Below are 13,183 nucleotides of genomic sequence, written 5' to 3'. Positions count from 1 at the left end.
AGTGACACATCCCTGACCTGTGTCCACCCTCCCAGCCAGTAGGTGCCAGCCAGAGACCAGATCCTCCACTCAGCAGGCCCCTTGTCTCCCTCACTCTCATTCTCGGGGCTCCGTGGGGTGGGGATCCTGCCCACAGCGTGACGGGCCCAGCCTGGAAACAGCAAGTCTTCACTGGCAGAGCAGGAGGGAATGTGGCACTACCCGGTGAGCAGGCTCCTTCCGCCAACTGGGAAGGTCCCGAGGCCCCAGCAGCTTTGCCTTGACCCCAAGGCCTCCTCCAGGTCCCCCACCCCACTTCATGCCCCTCTGTGAGCAGACTTAGCAGGGTCCAGCATGCTCCAGGAACCCATACAGTGTCTCTGTGTAAATTAGAAAAAAAATGCCCTTTTCCAAAGGCACGTTACTTCCATCTCTTGGCAAATTTTCATAATGTATTAATTCTAGCCAGACACCTTTCCATTTGCCATAAAATTACCATAGTAAATACACAAATTGCCCAGCTTTAGCATCATCAGTTATAAGAATATGAAAACTCTTGTTTCCTATGATCCATGTTAGAGGAAGTAAAGAAAAAAAAGGAAAAAGGAAAAAGAATATGAACAACGCGACAAAGATGTCTGCAGTGTAAATGGCACACCTATGGATGGTTTGCCATTGCGCAGTGCACAACCTGAGCTGCTGCAGGTGGCAGCCCTGCACAGTGGTCTCCCTTTCTCCACAGTTACAGCAGCAGCAGACACGGCTGATGAAGATCAACCATGACCTTCGGCACCGGGTCACAGTGGTGGAGGCCCAGGGGAAAGCCCTGATCGAACAGAAGGTGGAGCTGGAGGCAGACCTGCAAACCAAGGAGCAAGAGATGGGCAGCCTGCGGGCAGAGCTGGGGAAGCTGCGAGAGAGGCTGCAGGGGGAGCACGGCCAGAACGGGGAGGAGGAGCCTGAGGTGAGCAGGAAGCTGGGTGCAGAGGGGGTAGTAGAGGGTAAGTCTGGGGTTGACTTGAGACCGCAGGGTTGCCTTGTTTTCCCCATTATACTTTAGAAAAATGACCAGACTGGGCAACAGAACAAGACCCCAATTCTCTACAAAAATTTTTCTTAATTAGCCGTGAGTGGTGGTGCACACCTGTAGTACCAGCTGCCTGGGAGGCTTAGGCAGGGGGATACCTTGAGCCCAAGAGTTCAAGGCTGCAGCAAGCCGTGACTGCACCACTGCACTCCAACCTGGGTCACAGAGCCAGACCTGTTTCAAAAAAAAAGAGAGAGAAAATGAGAGGCTCAGAGAGAACATGGTACTGGCCTGAAGACACAGCCGAGGGGCTGGAACCCCAGACTCCCAGCATTCTCCCAGCTCAGTGATGTTTATCAGGTACCTGCCATCTATTTATCCATTCATACCAGTGATTGTTGGCTATGTGGCCAGCCCAGAAGATAAAATGCAGACCTGATCCCTGTCCACATGGAGCTTACAGTTTAGTCTGGGAGGCAAACATTAGTTAGTCCAGACCTTAGTCAGTAGTCACATCGTACCACTGACCCAGCAGTTCCCCTCCCAGGCATATATCCAAAAGAATTGAGAGCAGGTGTTCAAACAAAAACTTTGACATGAAGGCCAGGTGCAGTGGCCTGTACTTAAAATCCCAGCCCTTTGGTAGGCTGAGGCAAGAGGATGAAGATCACTGGAGGCCAGGAGCTCACGACCAGCTTGGGCAACATAGTGACACCCCATCTCTACAAAAAATTATTTAAAAATTAAAAACTTGGGCTGGGTATGGTGACTCATACCTTTAAATCCCAGCACTTTGGGAGGCTGAGGTGGGCAGATCACTTGAGGTCAGGAGTTCAAGACCAGCCTGGCCAACATGGTGAAACCCTATCTCTACTAAAAAAAATAATAATAATTAATACAAAAATTAGCTGGGCGTGGTGGTGGGTGCCTGTAGTCCCAGCTAGTTGGGAAGCTGAAGCAGGAGAATTGCTCGAACCTGGGAGGCGGAGGTTGCAGTGAGCTGAGATGGTGCCATTGCGCTCCAGCCTGGGCAACAGAGTGAGTGAGGCTCCATCTAAAAAAAAAAAAAAAAAAAAAATTAAAAACTTAGGTGTGGTGGCACATGTCTGTAGTCCCAGTTATTTGGGAGGATGGGACAGGAGGATCACTTGAGCCCAGGAATTCAAGGCTTTAGTGAGCCATGACCGAGCCACTGCCACCCAGCCAGGGCAGCAGAGTGAGACCCTATATCAGCACTATTCACAGTCACCAAAAGGTGGAAACAGCCCACATGTCATCAGCAGGTGAGCGGGTGAACAGTAGTTTGTCCGCACAGTGGAATGTGATTCAGCCCTAGAGAGGAATACAGCCCTGGCCCCCCGCCAGCACGGATGAGCTGTGAAACGTCATGCGGAGTGAAAGAAGCCTGGCCCACAGGCCACGCAGTGTATGCCTCCATTTGTACACGTTGCCCTGAACAGGCAAATCCATAGAGCCACACAGTAGATTGGTGTCTGAATGGGGCTAGGGGGAGGGAGGAATGGGGTGACTGCTGACGGGTGTGGAGTTTCCTTTGGGGCGATGGAAATGAGCCGGAATTAGACAGTGGCTATGGCTGCACAACACTGAATGTACCATCCGCAGGGCCAGAGCTGTCCATCACAGCCGCAGCTAAAATCCAGGCAGGCCCGGGGCTGTGAGATGGGTACTGGGGCGTCTGTTCCATAAATGTGCCCCCACACTATGCCAGGAACACAGAGGGTGAGATCGTTCATCCTAGCAGAGGTGGGGATGCGGGCTTTCTGGAAAGAGCTGTTGGTTAAGCCGGGCGTCAGTGTTAACAGCGCGAAGACTTTGACAGGTAGAAATGTGGAAAATGGAGACGGCGGTTTCAGAAAAGTAGAGTGAATTTTAGGGATCCCCTCAGGCTTGCTTTTTCTCCCAGCAGATGTTTGTGAACTCTTGAAGGTTTGCAGACGCTGTGCTAATAAACAGTTACAGATGGGGGAGGTGGGACAGACAAGCTCGCAGCCAGGTGGGTTCAGGTCCCAGCAGTCATTAAGTATCCTGTGAATTTGGGTTAGTCATTTCCAGGTTTCCTGTAGGACGGGCATCTGGGATACAGTGAAGAAGGTCAGGGAGAAAAGTCTTAAAAAGGAGCAGTTGCCGGACACGGCGGCGCACACCTGTAATCCCAGCACTTTGGGAGGCCGAGGTGAGCGGATCACCTGAGGTCAGGAGTTTGAGACCAGCCTGGCTAATACGGAGAAACCCCATCTCTATTAAAAATATAAAAAAGTAGTCCGACATGGTGGCACGCGCCTGTCATCCCAGCTACTCTGGGGACTGGGACAGGAGAATCGCTTGAACCTGGGAGGCAGATTTTGCAATGAGCCCAGATCACACCACTACACTCCAGCCTGGGCAACAGAGTGAGGCTCCATCTCAAAAAAAAAAAAAGGGGGGGGGACAGTTAGGAACTGCTTTGGGCTAAAAATGACATAAGCCTACATTAAAATGGTTTAAGAGGGAGCTGGATGCAGTGGCTTATACCTAATCCCAGCACTTTGGGGGGCCGAGGAAGGAGTTTGAGACCAGCCTGGCCAACATGGCAAAACCCTGTCTGTATTAAAAATACAAAAATTAGCCGGGCATGTTGATGTGGGCCTGTAATCTCAGCTACTCAGGAGGCTGAGGCAGGAGAATTCCTTGAACCCAGGAGGAAGAGGTTGCCATTGGCTGAGATCGCACCACTGCACTCCAGCCTGGGTGACAGAATGAGACTCTGTCTCAAAAAAAAAAAAAAAAAAAAAAGCCGGGCGCGGTGGCTCAAGCCTGTAATCCCAGCACTTTGGGAGGCCGAGGCGGGTGGATCACGAGGTCAAGAGATAGAGACCATCCTGGTCAACATAGTGAAACCCCGTCTCTGCTAAAAATACAAAACATTAGCTGGGCATGGTGGTGCGTGCCTGTAATTCCAGCTACTCAGGAGGCTGAGGCAGGAGAATTGCCTGAACCCAGGAGGCGGAGGTTGCGGTGAGCCGAGATCACGCCATTGCACTCCAGCCTGGGTAACATGAGTGAAACTCCGTCTCAAAAAAAAAAAATGTTTAAGAGAAAAGAGTAATTTATTGACTGTGTAACTAAAAGCTCTGAGTTAGGGGTGGCTTCAGGTACAGCTGGCTCCAGGTGCTCACGAGCTGCTCTCAGGAATGTGGCTCCAACCTTCTCGGGCCCCGCTTTCCTCTGTGCTGTTGCCATTCTCAGCCAGGCTCTTGCCATACAGTTGCCACTAGAATTTGACCAGCATGGCAACCCCAGAAATGGCCTCTTTCTCTAGAGTCCCAGCAAAAGCCTCAGGGAATCCTCATTGGCCCATCAGTGCACCAACTGCTGTGGCCAGAGACCTGGAATGTGCATGTTTATTCCTGAGTTACATGGCTGCGACCCATGCCACATGGACTAAAAGTGGGAGGAGGGTCTTTCTCCAGAGGAGAAGGGCGGTGACTTAGGCCAAAGACGTGAGGGGAGGATAAAGGCCAGGCAGAGACAACAGCTGTTGTCTCCAAGGCTGGGGAGTCGGCACCGAGGGACCACACTGAGCTCTGAGCAGTGGGGTGCGGGTCCCTCGCAGGGGTTCAGCGGGCATGCGATAATGCTCAGCTCTTTCACTGGAGGACAGGGAAGGAGCTCATGGCAGACATGGTTGTCAGGAGCCCTTTGCAATAACCCAGATGAGAAGGTGAGGGCTGAACTCAATCCATGGCAGGGGATGGAGGCAAGGAGGTACCAAAGACATAACCTCCAGGCTGGTCGCCACCTCTACCCGCCCCCACCCCTTGCTCCCAGTGTGCCCTTTCCAACCTTCAAGCCCTGGGAGGGCTCAGGCCTGTCTCCTGGCCAGGCAGGGCCTGGCCCAAACCCGGGTCTCAAGAACGTCAAGACTCCCAGCTCTGCTCCAGGTCTCTTTAGCAACAAGGAGAGGAACATTTCACACCTCCTTAGCTCAGCTGCCTGCCGGTTTCAGCTTCCCCGTCCGGCAGCTGATGGGGCAGGGAAGACATGAGGGGGTAAAATTGGCTGCAGTAACGCGAACCTGCAGGGCTGCTTGGCAGGCACTTTCCCAGGCTTGGGGTGGCTTTGCCGGGTTCAGACCATCCCTCGGAGCTGTGTGAGTTCAGGATGCTTGTCAGTCACACAGGGAGCTGCAGGTTGCCGTGGCTTCACCACTTGCTGCCGTGTGACCTGGGCCCGTCCATCTCTTTGGTGGTCAGTTTCATCATCTGACAAATGAGGGGAATGAGCTTGACTCAGTAGGTCAAGTAAGTCCACTGTTGCGTGCAGCTGGGAGAGAGAACTATAAGATCAGAGGAGGGGCTGGGTGCAGTGGCTCACACCTGTAACCTCTGCACTTTGGGAGGCTGAGGTGGGCAGATCACCTGAGGTCAGGAGTTAAAGACCAGCCTAGCCGACACGGTGAAACCCCATCTCTATTAAAAATACAAAAATTAGCTGGGCCACGTGGTGGCACATGCCTGTAATCCCATCTACTCAGGAGGCTGAGGCAGGAGAATCACTTGAACCCAGGAGACGGAGGTTGCGGCGAGCCAAGATCGCGCCACCGTACTCCAGCCTGGACAACAGAGCGAGTCTCCATCTCAAAAAAAAAGAGGCAGGGTCAGGACAGAGCTCCAAGGCATTGGGCCGGGTCCTGTGGGATGGGTAGCGTGTCCCAGGGTGTACTGTGGACAGGTCATTCCAGGCAGGAGGAACAGTAAGCCAGGCCGGAGAAAGTGCAGCATGTGGCTGGGGTCAGGGGGTCGTCCCAGGGCAGGATTTGGGGGATGTGGGAGCTATGGAGGGTTGCAGAGCTGGAAAGGACTCTGTCTCATCATTGCTACGCAGTTCTTTCTGAGCTGCCTCACTGTCCATTGCAGTGTGATCGCCAGGAGATAAGGCTCTTCCTGTTTTTATAACTTCCTTACTGAGATAGAATTCATATGCTGGACACTTCAGCCACTGTGTGCTCATCACCAATGTCCGGAACGTTTCCATCACCCCCATGAGAAACCCCTGCTCCTGCACTAGCTGCACCCCCCACCAGCCCCTGGCCACCACCGGGCTGTTTCCCTCTGTGTATTCACCTGTTCTGGACATTGTGTCAGCGGATCCTACAACAGTGGTCCTGCCTGGCTTCTTTGACCTAGGATGTTTTCTCATTAATCCAGGTCTTCATATTCATCTCAGGATTTCCTGCCTTGATAGATAGTGAGGTGATAGAGTGAGAGACCCTGTCTCCAAAAAAAAACCCTTTTGAGACAGGGTCTCACTCTGTCCCAGGCTGGAGTGCGGTGGCACAATCTCGGCTCACTGCAACCTCCACCTCCCGGGTTCAAGCTGTTCTCCTACCTCGACCTCCTGAGTAGCTGGGACAATAAGCATGCGCCACCACGACCGGCTAAATTTTGTATTTTCAGTAGAGATGGGGTTTCCCTATGTTGGCCAGGCTGGTCTCAAATTCCTGACCTCAAATGATCCACCCACCTCGGCCTCCCAAAGTGCTGGGATTAGAGGCGGAAGCCGCCCTCCCAACCACAAATTTTGATTTTGTAACAGGTTTTGTTGTTGTTTTGGTAAAGTGCAGGCTGCCTTCATAGGGAAAGCAGACAGGCTTATGCCGGCTGAAAGATGGGCGGAATTTATGCACCGAATTTATGCTAGGGCTAGAGGTGCCAAACGTGACCAGAGTGCAGTCATTCCCTGTGGCTGGGCCAGGGGTTGCTCAGAAGTACTGGGAGGGCGCTGCCATGGGAGGGCAGGGTGCTTCGATGCACCCAGGCAGCAAGGAGCATTCTCAAAGCCTCAGGTTGGAGGTCCTGGCCCAGGATGCTGCCTCCCTAAGGCCTCTGGACAGCCCATGGCTTGTTAGTTGGTCTCTTGGGCCCTCCTGGGAAGCAACTGAGCCCTCAGGGTATCTCTTTGAAGCTGTGCCCAAAGTGCTTCCAGGGATCAGCAGATAACCCACAGAAAATAACCCGAGGGGCCCTCACGGAGTAAGCCTAGGAGGACCTCACCGGTGGAGCTCGATTGCATCTTGGAAAGAGCCTCCTTACTCCCTCCTGGCCTGAACTGGTTGTGGTACTGCGGTCACTGCCTGGTGGCCTCTGGAGAAGCTAGAGCCCAGAGCTGTCCTGCCTGCACTTTCGGGTATTAGTATTAGAAGTCAGGCCAGGCACGGGGGCTCACGCCTGTAATCCCAGCACTTTGGGAGGCCAAGGCGGGAGGATCACAAGGCCAGGAGTTTGAAACCAGCCTGACCAACATGGTGAAACCCGGTCTCTGCTGAAAATACAAAAATTAGCTGGGTGTGGTGGTGCACGCCTATGAGCCCAGCTACTCAGGAGGCTGAGGCAGGAGAATTGCTTGAACACAAGAGGCGGAGGTTGCAGTGAGCCAAGATCACGCCACTATACTCCAGCCTGGGCGACAGAGTGAGACTCTGTCTCACAAGAAAAAAAAAAGAAGTCAGGACTTTGGGGCCAGACACAGTGGCTCACGCCTATAATCCCAGCACTTTAGGAGGCCGAGCCAGGAGGATTGCTTAAGCACGGGAGTCTGAAACCAGCCTGGGCAACAAAGTGAGACCCTGTATCTAATAGAATAAAAATAAAATAAGTATGAAAAAAAAGAGAGTAAGCACTTTTGCATACCTTGCTGGGATTTCCCCAGGCTCTAAAGAATCAGGTCATTCCTTCCCCAAAAATGAACTGTCCCTTCCCCAGAAAGAAAACAACTCAGGTTCTAAGGAAGCCCTTCGATGTCTTGGGCAAGTAAAACCCACTAGGGGTGAGCAGGAAATTCCTGTGGCTTTGAAAGTGTGTGTTCACAGAAATCCCCAGGTACCCGGGTGGGAAGGGCCCTTGGAGATATTTCTGGGTTATCGAGGGCTAGATGGGGAGGTGAAAGCCCAGAGGAGCGCGTGGCTTTGCCCAGAGGCCTCTCGAGAGGGGAGGGTTTGGGAGTGCCCTTCAAGGCCTTTGCTTTTTCCCCAGGGCATGGGGACGGCTGTCAGATGGTCCCTCCCAGAGACACAGGAGAAGCGAGGCCCTGGCCTGCTATGAAAGGCAGGACCCGAGTTGTCTGGGGAGGAAGGGGCTGGAGGAAACTTGGGGTTTGGGTCCACAGCAGGGGCTGCTGCTCCCTGCTGGGTCCAGGCAGGAGGAGAAGGGGGATGGAAAAGGGAGCAGCTGCTGCCTGGAACCAGCCCAGCGTTGCCAACGGGCCCTGTGGGGCCCCTTTCTTCCAGTGCACTTGCCAGAGGAGCCCAAAACCCAGACTTCAGTATGAAGTTTCCTGATCTGAAAGAGTTGGCAGCTAATTCAACAGAGTTGCAGAACACAGTGAGGGCCAAATGTGGGCTGGACACTGGGATGATCTAAGGGCTTAGTTTGCAACCTCTTGTCTATACAACTAATGCCCAGAGTTCCTAGTGAACTCTTACACATTCGTCAAGACCCCATGCATAGAGACCACATCTGATTATCTTCCCTGATTCTCTCCAGTTAGATTTGGTGTCTGTGCATGTCTTTTATTAGGCCACCTTGTATGTTTCCTTTTTTTTTCCGAGACAGAGTCTCGCTCTGTTGCCCAGGCTGGAGTGCTGTGGCGCCATCTGGGCTCATTGCAACCTCTGCCTCCCAGGTTCAAGAGATTCTCCTGCCTCAGCCTCCCAAGTAGCTGAGATTACAGGCGCCTGCCACCACGCCTGGCTAATTTTTCATAGTATTAGTAGAGACGGGGTTTCACCGTGTTGGCCAGGCTGGTCTTGAACTCCTGAACTCATGATCCACCTACCTCACCCTCCCAAAGTGCTGGGATTACAGGTGTAAGCGCCCTTGTGCCGCGCCGTAAGTTTCTCTTTATGTGTATCTTCTCTTTAGCCTCATCTATCTGACTCTGTTCCCAGGGCTGAGCTCTGCAGCCGGCATGGCACAAAGTTAGCACTCAGGAAATGTCGGGTAACTAGATGTCCTTGGTTGCTCCTTGGTAAAGCTGGCCAGGCAGAGGGGAACTGGCGCGGTAGAATGCCGGCCGCATGTCTGTCGCCTGCTGTACGTGGTCTTGGGTAGAGACGTGGAGTGTAGGGCTGCCGGGGGTTCCCGGAGCGTCTGTGAGGCACTGTGGAGGAGGTCGGACGTTGAAGATGTCCTCTGAGGACACAGCCCACCTAAGTTGTGGCATCAGCAGACACCTAGAATTCTCTCTTTGGAAATTAAATCCTCCAGCATTTCCTCCCCTGTTCTTGGGTAGGAAGAAGCCCCTCAGCTGCCCAGACAGCTTGCCAGGGCAGCGTGAGTCAGATTTCAGTTTCTGGCTGCACGGAAGATGCCAGAAACTGCCCTCTGCTGCCCCGTGCTGACTCCGACCCCAAGGCTGGGCAGGGTCAGCTTGCTCCCGCACCCGGGCCTGCTGTGTGGTCTGCTGTCACCTGACGTGCCCCAGCAGTGGGTGGTGTCTCCTTTCATGCGTCCTTTCCCAGAACAGCCAGTTCCAGCCTCTCCCGGGTGTGAAGCATCTTGGCTCTGCCTTCTGGAATCCCTCAGCCTCCTGTCCGGGGTACATCCCGGCTGGAGCTGGTCCCCCTTCTCCTGGTCGGTGCTGCTGTGGGGTTTTTCTTTTTTACTTTTTCTTTTTTTTTTTTTTGAGACAGGGTCTCACTTTGTTGGAGACACTGCCTTAAGTGCAGTGGCACTGTCTTAGCTCACTGCAGCCTCCACTTCCTGGGCTCAAGCAATCCTCCTGCCTCAGCCTCCCATGTAACTGGGACTACAGGGGCAAGCCACCATGCCGAGCTAATTTTATTTTCTTTTATGTAGACATGAAGTCTCACTGTGTTGCCCAGGCTGATCTGAAACTCCTGGGCTCTAGTGATCCTCCTGCCTCAGCCTCCCAAAGTGCTAGAATTACAAATGTGAGCCACTGTGCCAGGCCTGTGTTGTTTTCTTTGAAGTGGGGAGGGTTGTCTGTTTCCCTCTCCCTTTCTCCGTTCTGGAGCTTTTTCACTTCTGTCCTGACCTCTGTCCACTCTTGGTTGGTCATGGGACATTGGTGGCTCAGGGGTACTGGGGACACTCCATTTCCTTGAGAGTGTGAGCCACCTATAGATCGACTGGCTGACTTGTAAAAGCTTCCTTGTGATTAAAAAAAAAAAAGGAAAATAAATGTTGGCAAGAATGTAGAGAAATTGGAACCCTCGTGCATTTCTGGTGGGAATGTAAAATAGTGCAGCTGCTGTGGGAAACGTCTGACAGCTCCTCCAAAAGTTGAACACAGAATTAGCATGTGGCCCACGGACCCCCTTCTAGGTATATGCCCAAGTGTCCACACACATACATTCTTTAGCATCATTATTCATAATAGCCAAAGGGTAGAAACCACCCAGATGTCCATCAGCTAAAGAATGGATACGCACCGTGTGGCACATCTGTCCCGTGGAATATGACTCAGCCATCAAAAGGAGTGAAGTGGGCCAGGCTTATGCCTGTGCACTTGGAGAGGCCGAGGTGGTCAGATCACCTGAGGTCGGCTAGGCGTAGTGGCTCACGCCTGTAATCCAAGCACTTTGGAGGCCAAGAGGGGCGGATCACCTGAGGTCAGGAGTTCAAGACCAGCCTAGCCAACATGGTGAAACCCCATCTCTACTAAAAATACAAAAAGTAGCTGGGCATGGTGGCGGGTGCCTGTAATCCCAGCTACTCGGGAGGCTGAGTCAGAATGGCTTGAACCCAGGAGGTGGAGTTGGCAGTAAGCTGAGATTGTGCCAATGCACTCCAGCCTAGGTGACAGAGTGAGACTGCGTCTCAAAAAAAAAAAAAAAAAATTAGCCAGGTGTAACGGCGCACACCTGTAATCATCCCAGCTACTCGGGAGGTTGGGTCACAAGAATCTTTTGAACCCGAGAGGTGGAGGTTCCAGTTAGCTGAGATCATGCCACTGCACTCCAGCCTCGGTGACAGAGTGAAACTCCATCTCAGAAAAAATAAAATAAGTATGGGTTTTCCTTTCGCTGTGAAGAGAATGTTCTGGAACCAGACGGAGGTGGTGGCTGTGTGACATGCGAATATACTAAATGCCACCGCCAAACTGTTCACTTTAAAAGGTTCAAATGGTACATTTTATGTTACATATATTTTATCCCGGTTTTGTAAAAAGGCTCCCCTGCTGTGCAAGAAGGTGAGAGGTTGGGCGTGGGTGCGACCTGGGGCGGGTGACTTAGCATGATATTGGGATCTGTCACCCACATCACAGAGGAATGACCAAGTGTGCACCCCTGCCAGGCTTCCACTGAACTCCAGATACCCAAAGCCACTGGGGAGAAAAGGGCTTCACCAGAAGCCCCGTAATAATAGGGGAAATGGAAATGACTGTCAAATGAAAAAGCAATGGAGAATCGTATGTAGGCTGAGATTCCAACCACTCTGGCCAAATTAGCAGTGGTCTTAGTAAGGAGATGAAAGGAGGCCTGGAAAGGGGGAAGCAGCAGGTGTGCGAGGGTGGTGGCAGGGGAGGTGCGCGAGGGTGGTGGCAGGGGAGGTGTGACAGCTCCTCCCTGGACGCCTTGTCATGTTGTTTGTATTGAAACCCCGAGTCGGGTGGGGAGGTGCGGGGATTGTGGGCTCGGCTGTTGGGAAGGCGAACAATGAACAGGTGGCCGCTGGCTTCCACCTCCAGAGGAAAACTGTACAGAACGTGAGATGGGCCGCCTGTGGGTGCTGAAAATAGCACCCTCAGCAGGCTGCTGGCGCCCCGGGAGGGGGAGAATTCAGGCTCCTTCAGGATAGAGTGGGTGCCGGTGGTGGCTGCCAAGAATTCATTAGCAGAATCTCTCTGCCTCCTCCAGACAGAGCCGGTTGGAGAGGAGAGCGTCTCTGATGCGGAGAAGGTGGCCATGGATCTCAAGGACCCCAACCGCCCCCGGTTCACCCTGCAGGAGCTGCGGGACGTGTTGCATGAGAGGAACGAGCTCAAGTCCAAGGTGTTCTTGCTGCAGGAGGAGCTGGCTTACTATAAGAGGTGAGGGCCTGGGGCTGGACCGCCCGAGCTGGCTCCTGACCTCGGTTAGCCAGAGTTTCTGTACAGTTACCTTCTTACTCCCTGGAAGACAAGCATGTTGTCAGTGTCCTTTTTGGGTGCACTCTCTGGCCCGAAGTACTTAGATACAACCCTTTTCGCAAACTCTTGAGCCCAGGCATTTGAGACTAGCCTAGGCAACAAAGCGAGACCTCATCTCTTTCTCTTTTTTTTTTTTTTTGAGACAGAGTCTCGCTCTGTCACCAGGCGCCAGACTGGAGTGCAGTGGTGCAATCTCGGCTCACTGCAACCTCTGCCTCCCAGGTTCAAGCAATTCTCCTGCCTCAGCCTCCCAAGTAGCTGGGACTGCAGGTGCGTGCCACCACGCCCAGCTAATTTTTGTATTTTTAGTAAAGACAGGGTTTCACCATGTTGGCCAAGATGGTCTCGATCTCTTGACCTCGTGATCCACCCGCCTCGGCCTCCCAAAGTGGTGGGATTACAGGCGTGTGCCACTGCACCCAGCCCTCATCTCTTTTTTAAAATGAATGCATGAATGAATGAATGAAACCCGGCCCCAATGTTACTGTCTTTTCGGCCCTTTTCACCTCCTACTTATCCTGTTCACTCTCATGCTTGTTTTATTGTTGGTTTCCACATGAGACCAGAAGTCTTTATCTTGTCCATGGCTAAGTTCCCAGCAAGAATGGAGCTTGGCACACAGTAGATGCACGAGAAATGTCTGCTGAATATAAAGCTGGAAGGAACGACCCATGCACCAGAGGTGGTCCCTGCTCCAGTGGGGAAGATAAGAGATGCAGAGAAAATCCAGCACCACACATTTGTATTGAAAGGTTTACTGACCGTACACTAGATGTTCAAAGATGGGAGAGGCCGGGTGCAGGGCTCACGTCTGTCATCCCAGCATGCGAGGCCGAGGCAGGTGGATCACTTGAACCCAGGAGCTCAAAACCAGCCTGGGCAACCTAGTGGGAACCCTGCATCTCTACATAAAAATTGTAAAAACTTAGCCAGGCTTGGTGGCTCACCCTGTAGTCCCAGCCACTCGGGAGGCTGAAGCAGGAGGATCACTGCAGCCCAAGGTCAAGGCTGCAGTGAGCTATGTTT

General features: G+C 52.8%; 1 protein-coding gene across 5 annotated transcripts in view; it reads left to right on the top strand.

The window, feature by feature from the left end:
• RILPL1 (Rab interacting lysosomal protein like 1) overlaps positions 1-13,183 on the top strand; it is a 58,681-nt gene that overhangs the window by 34,119 nt on the left and 11,379 nt on the right. For all 5 annotated transcript variants that reach the window (XM_032243500.1, XM_032243493.1, XM_032243510.1 and 2 more), the window contains exons 4-5: positions 722-943; positions 11,886-12,058. In XM_032243500.1, coding sequence (XP_032099391.1) covers positions 722-943; positions 11,886-12,058 — 395 coding nt within the window. The remainder of the gene's footprint in view (positions 1-721; positions 944-11,885; positions 12,059-13,183) is intronic.

This window comes from Sapajus apella, unplaced genomic scaffold (genome assembly GCF_009761245.1).
Source record: "Sapajus apella isolate SASKATOON/1434 unplaced genomic scaffold, GSC_monkey_1.0 scaffold2, whole genome shotgun sequence".
NCBI classification, from domain to species: domain Eukaryota; kingdom Metazoa; phylum Chordata; class Mammalia; order Primates; family Cebidae; genus Sapajus; species Sapajus apella.
This window is presented reverse-complemented; position numbering and strand designations above follow the sequence as displayed.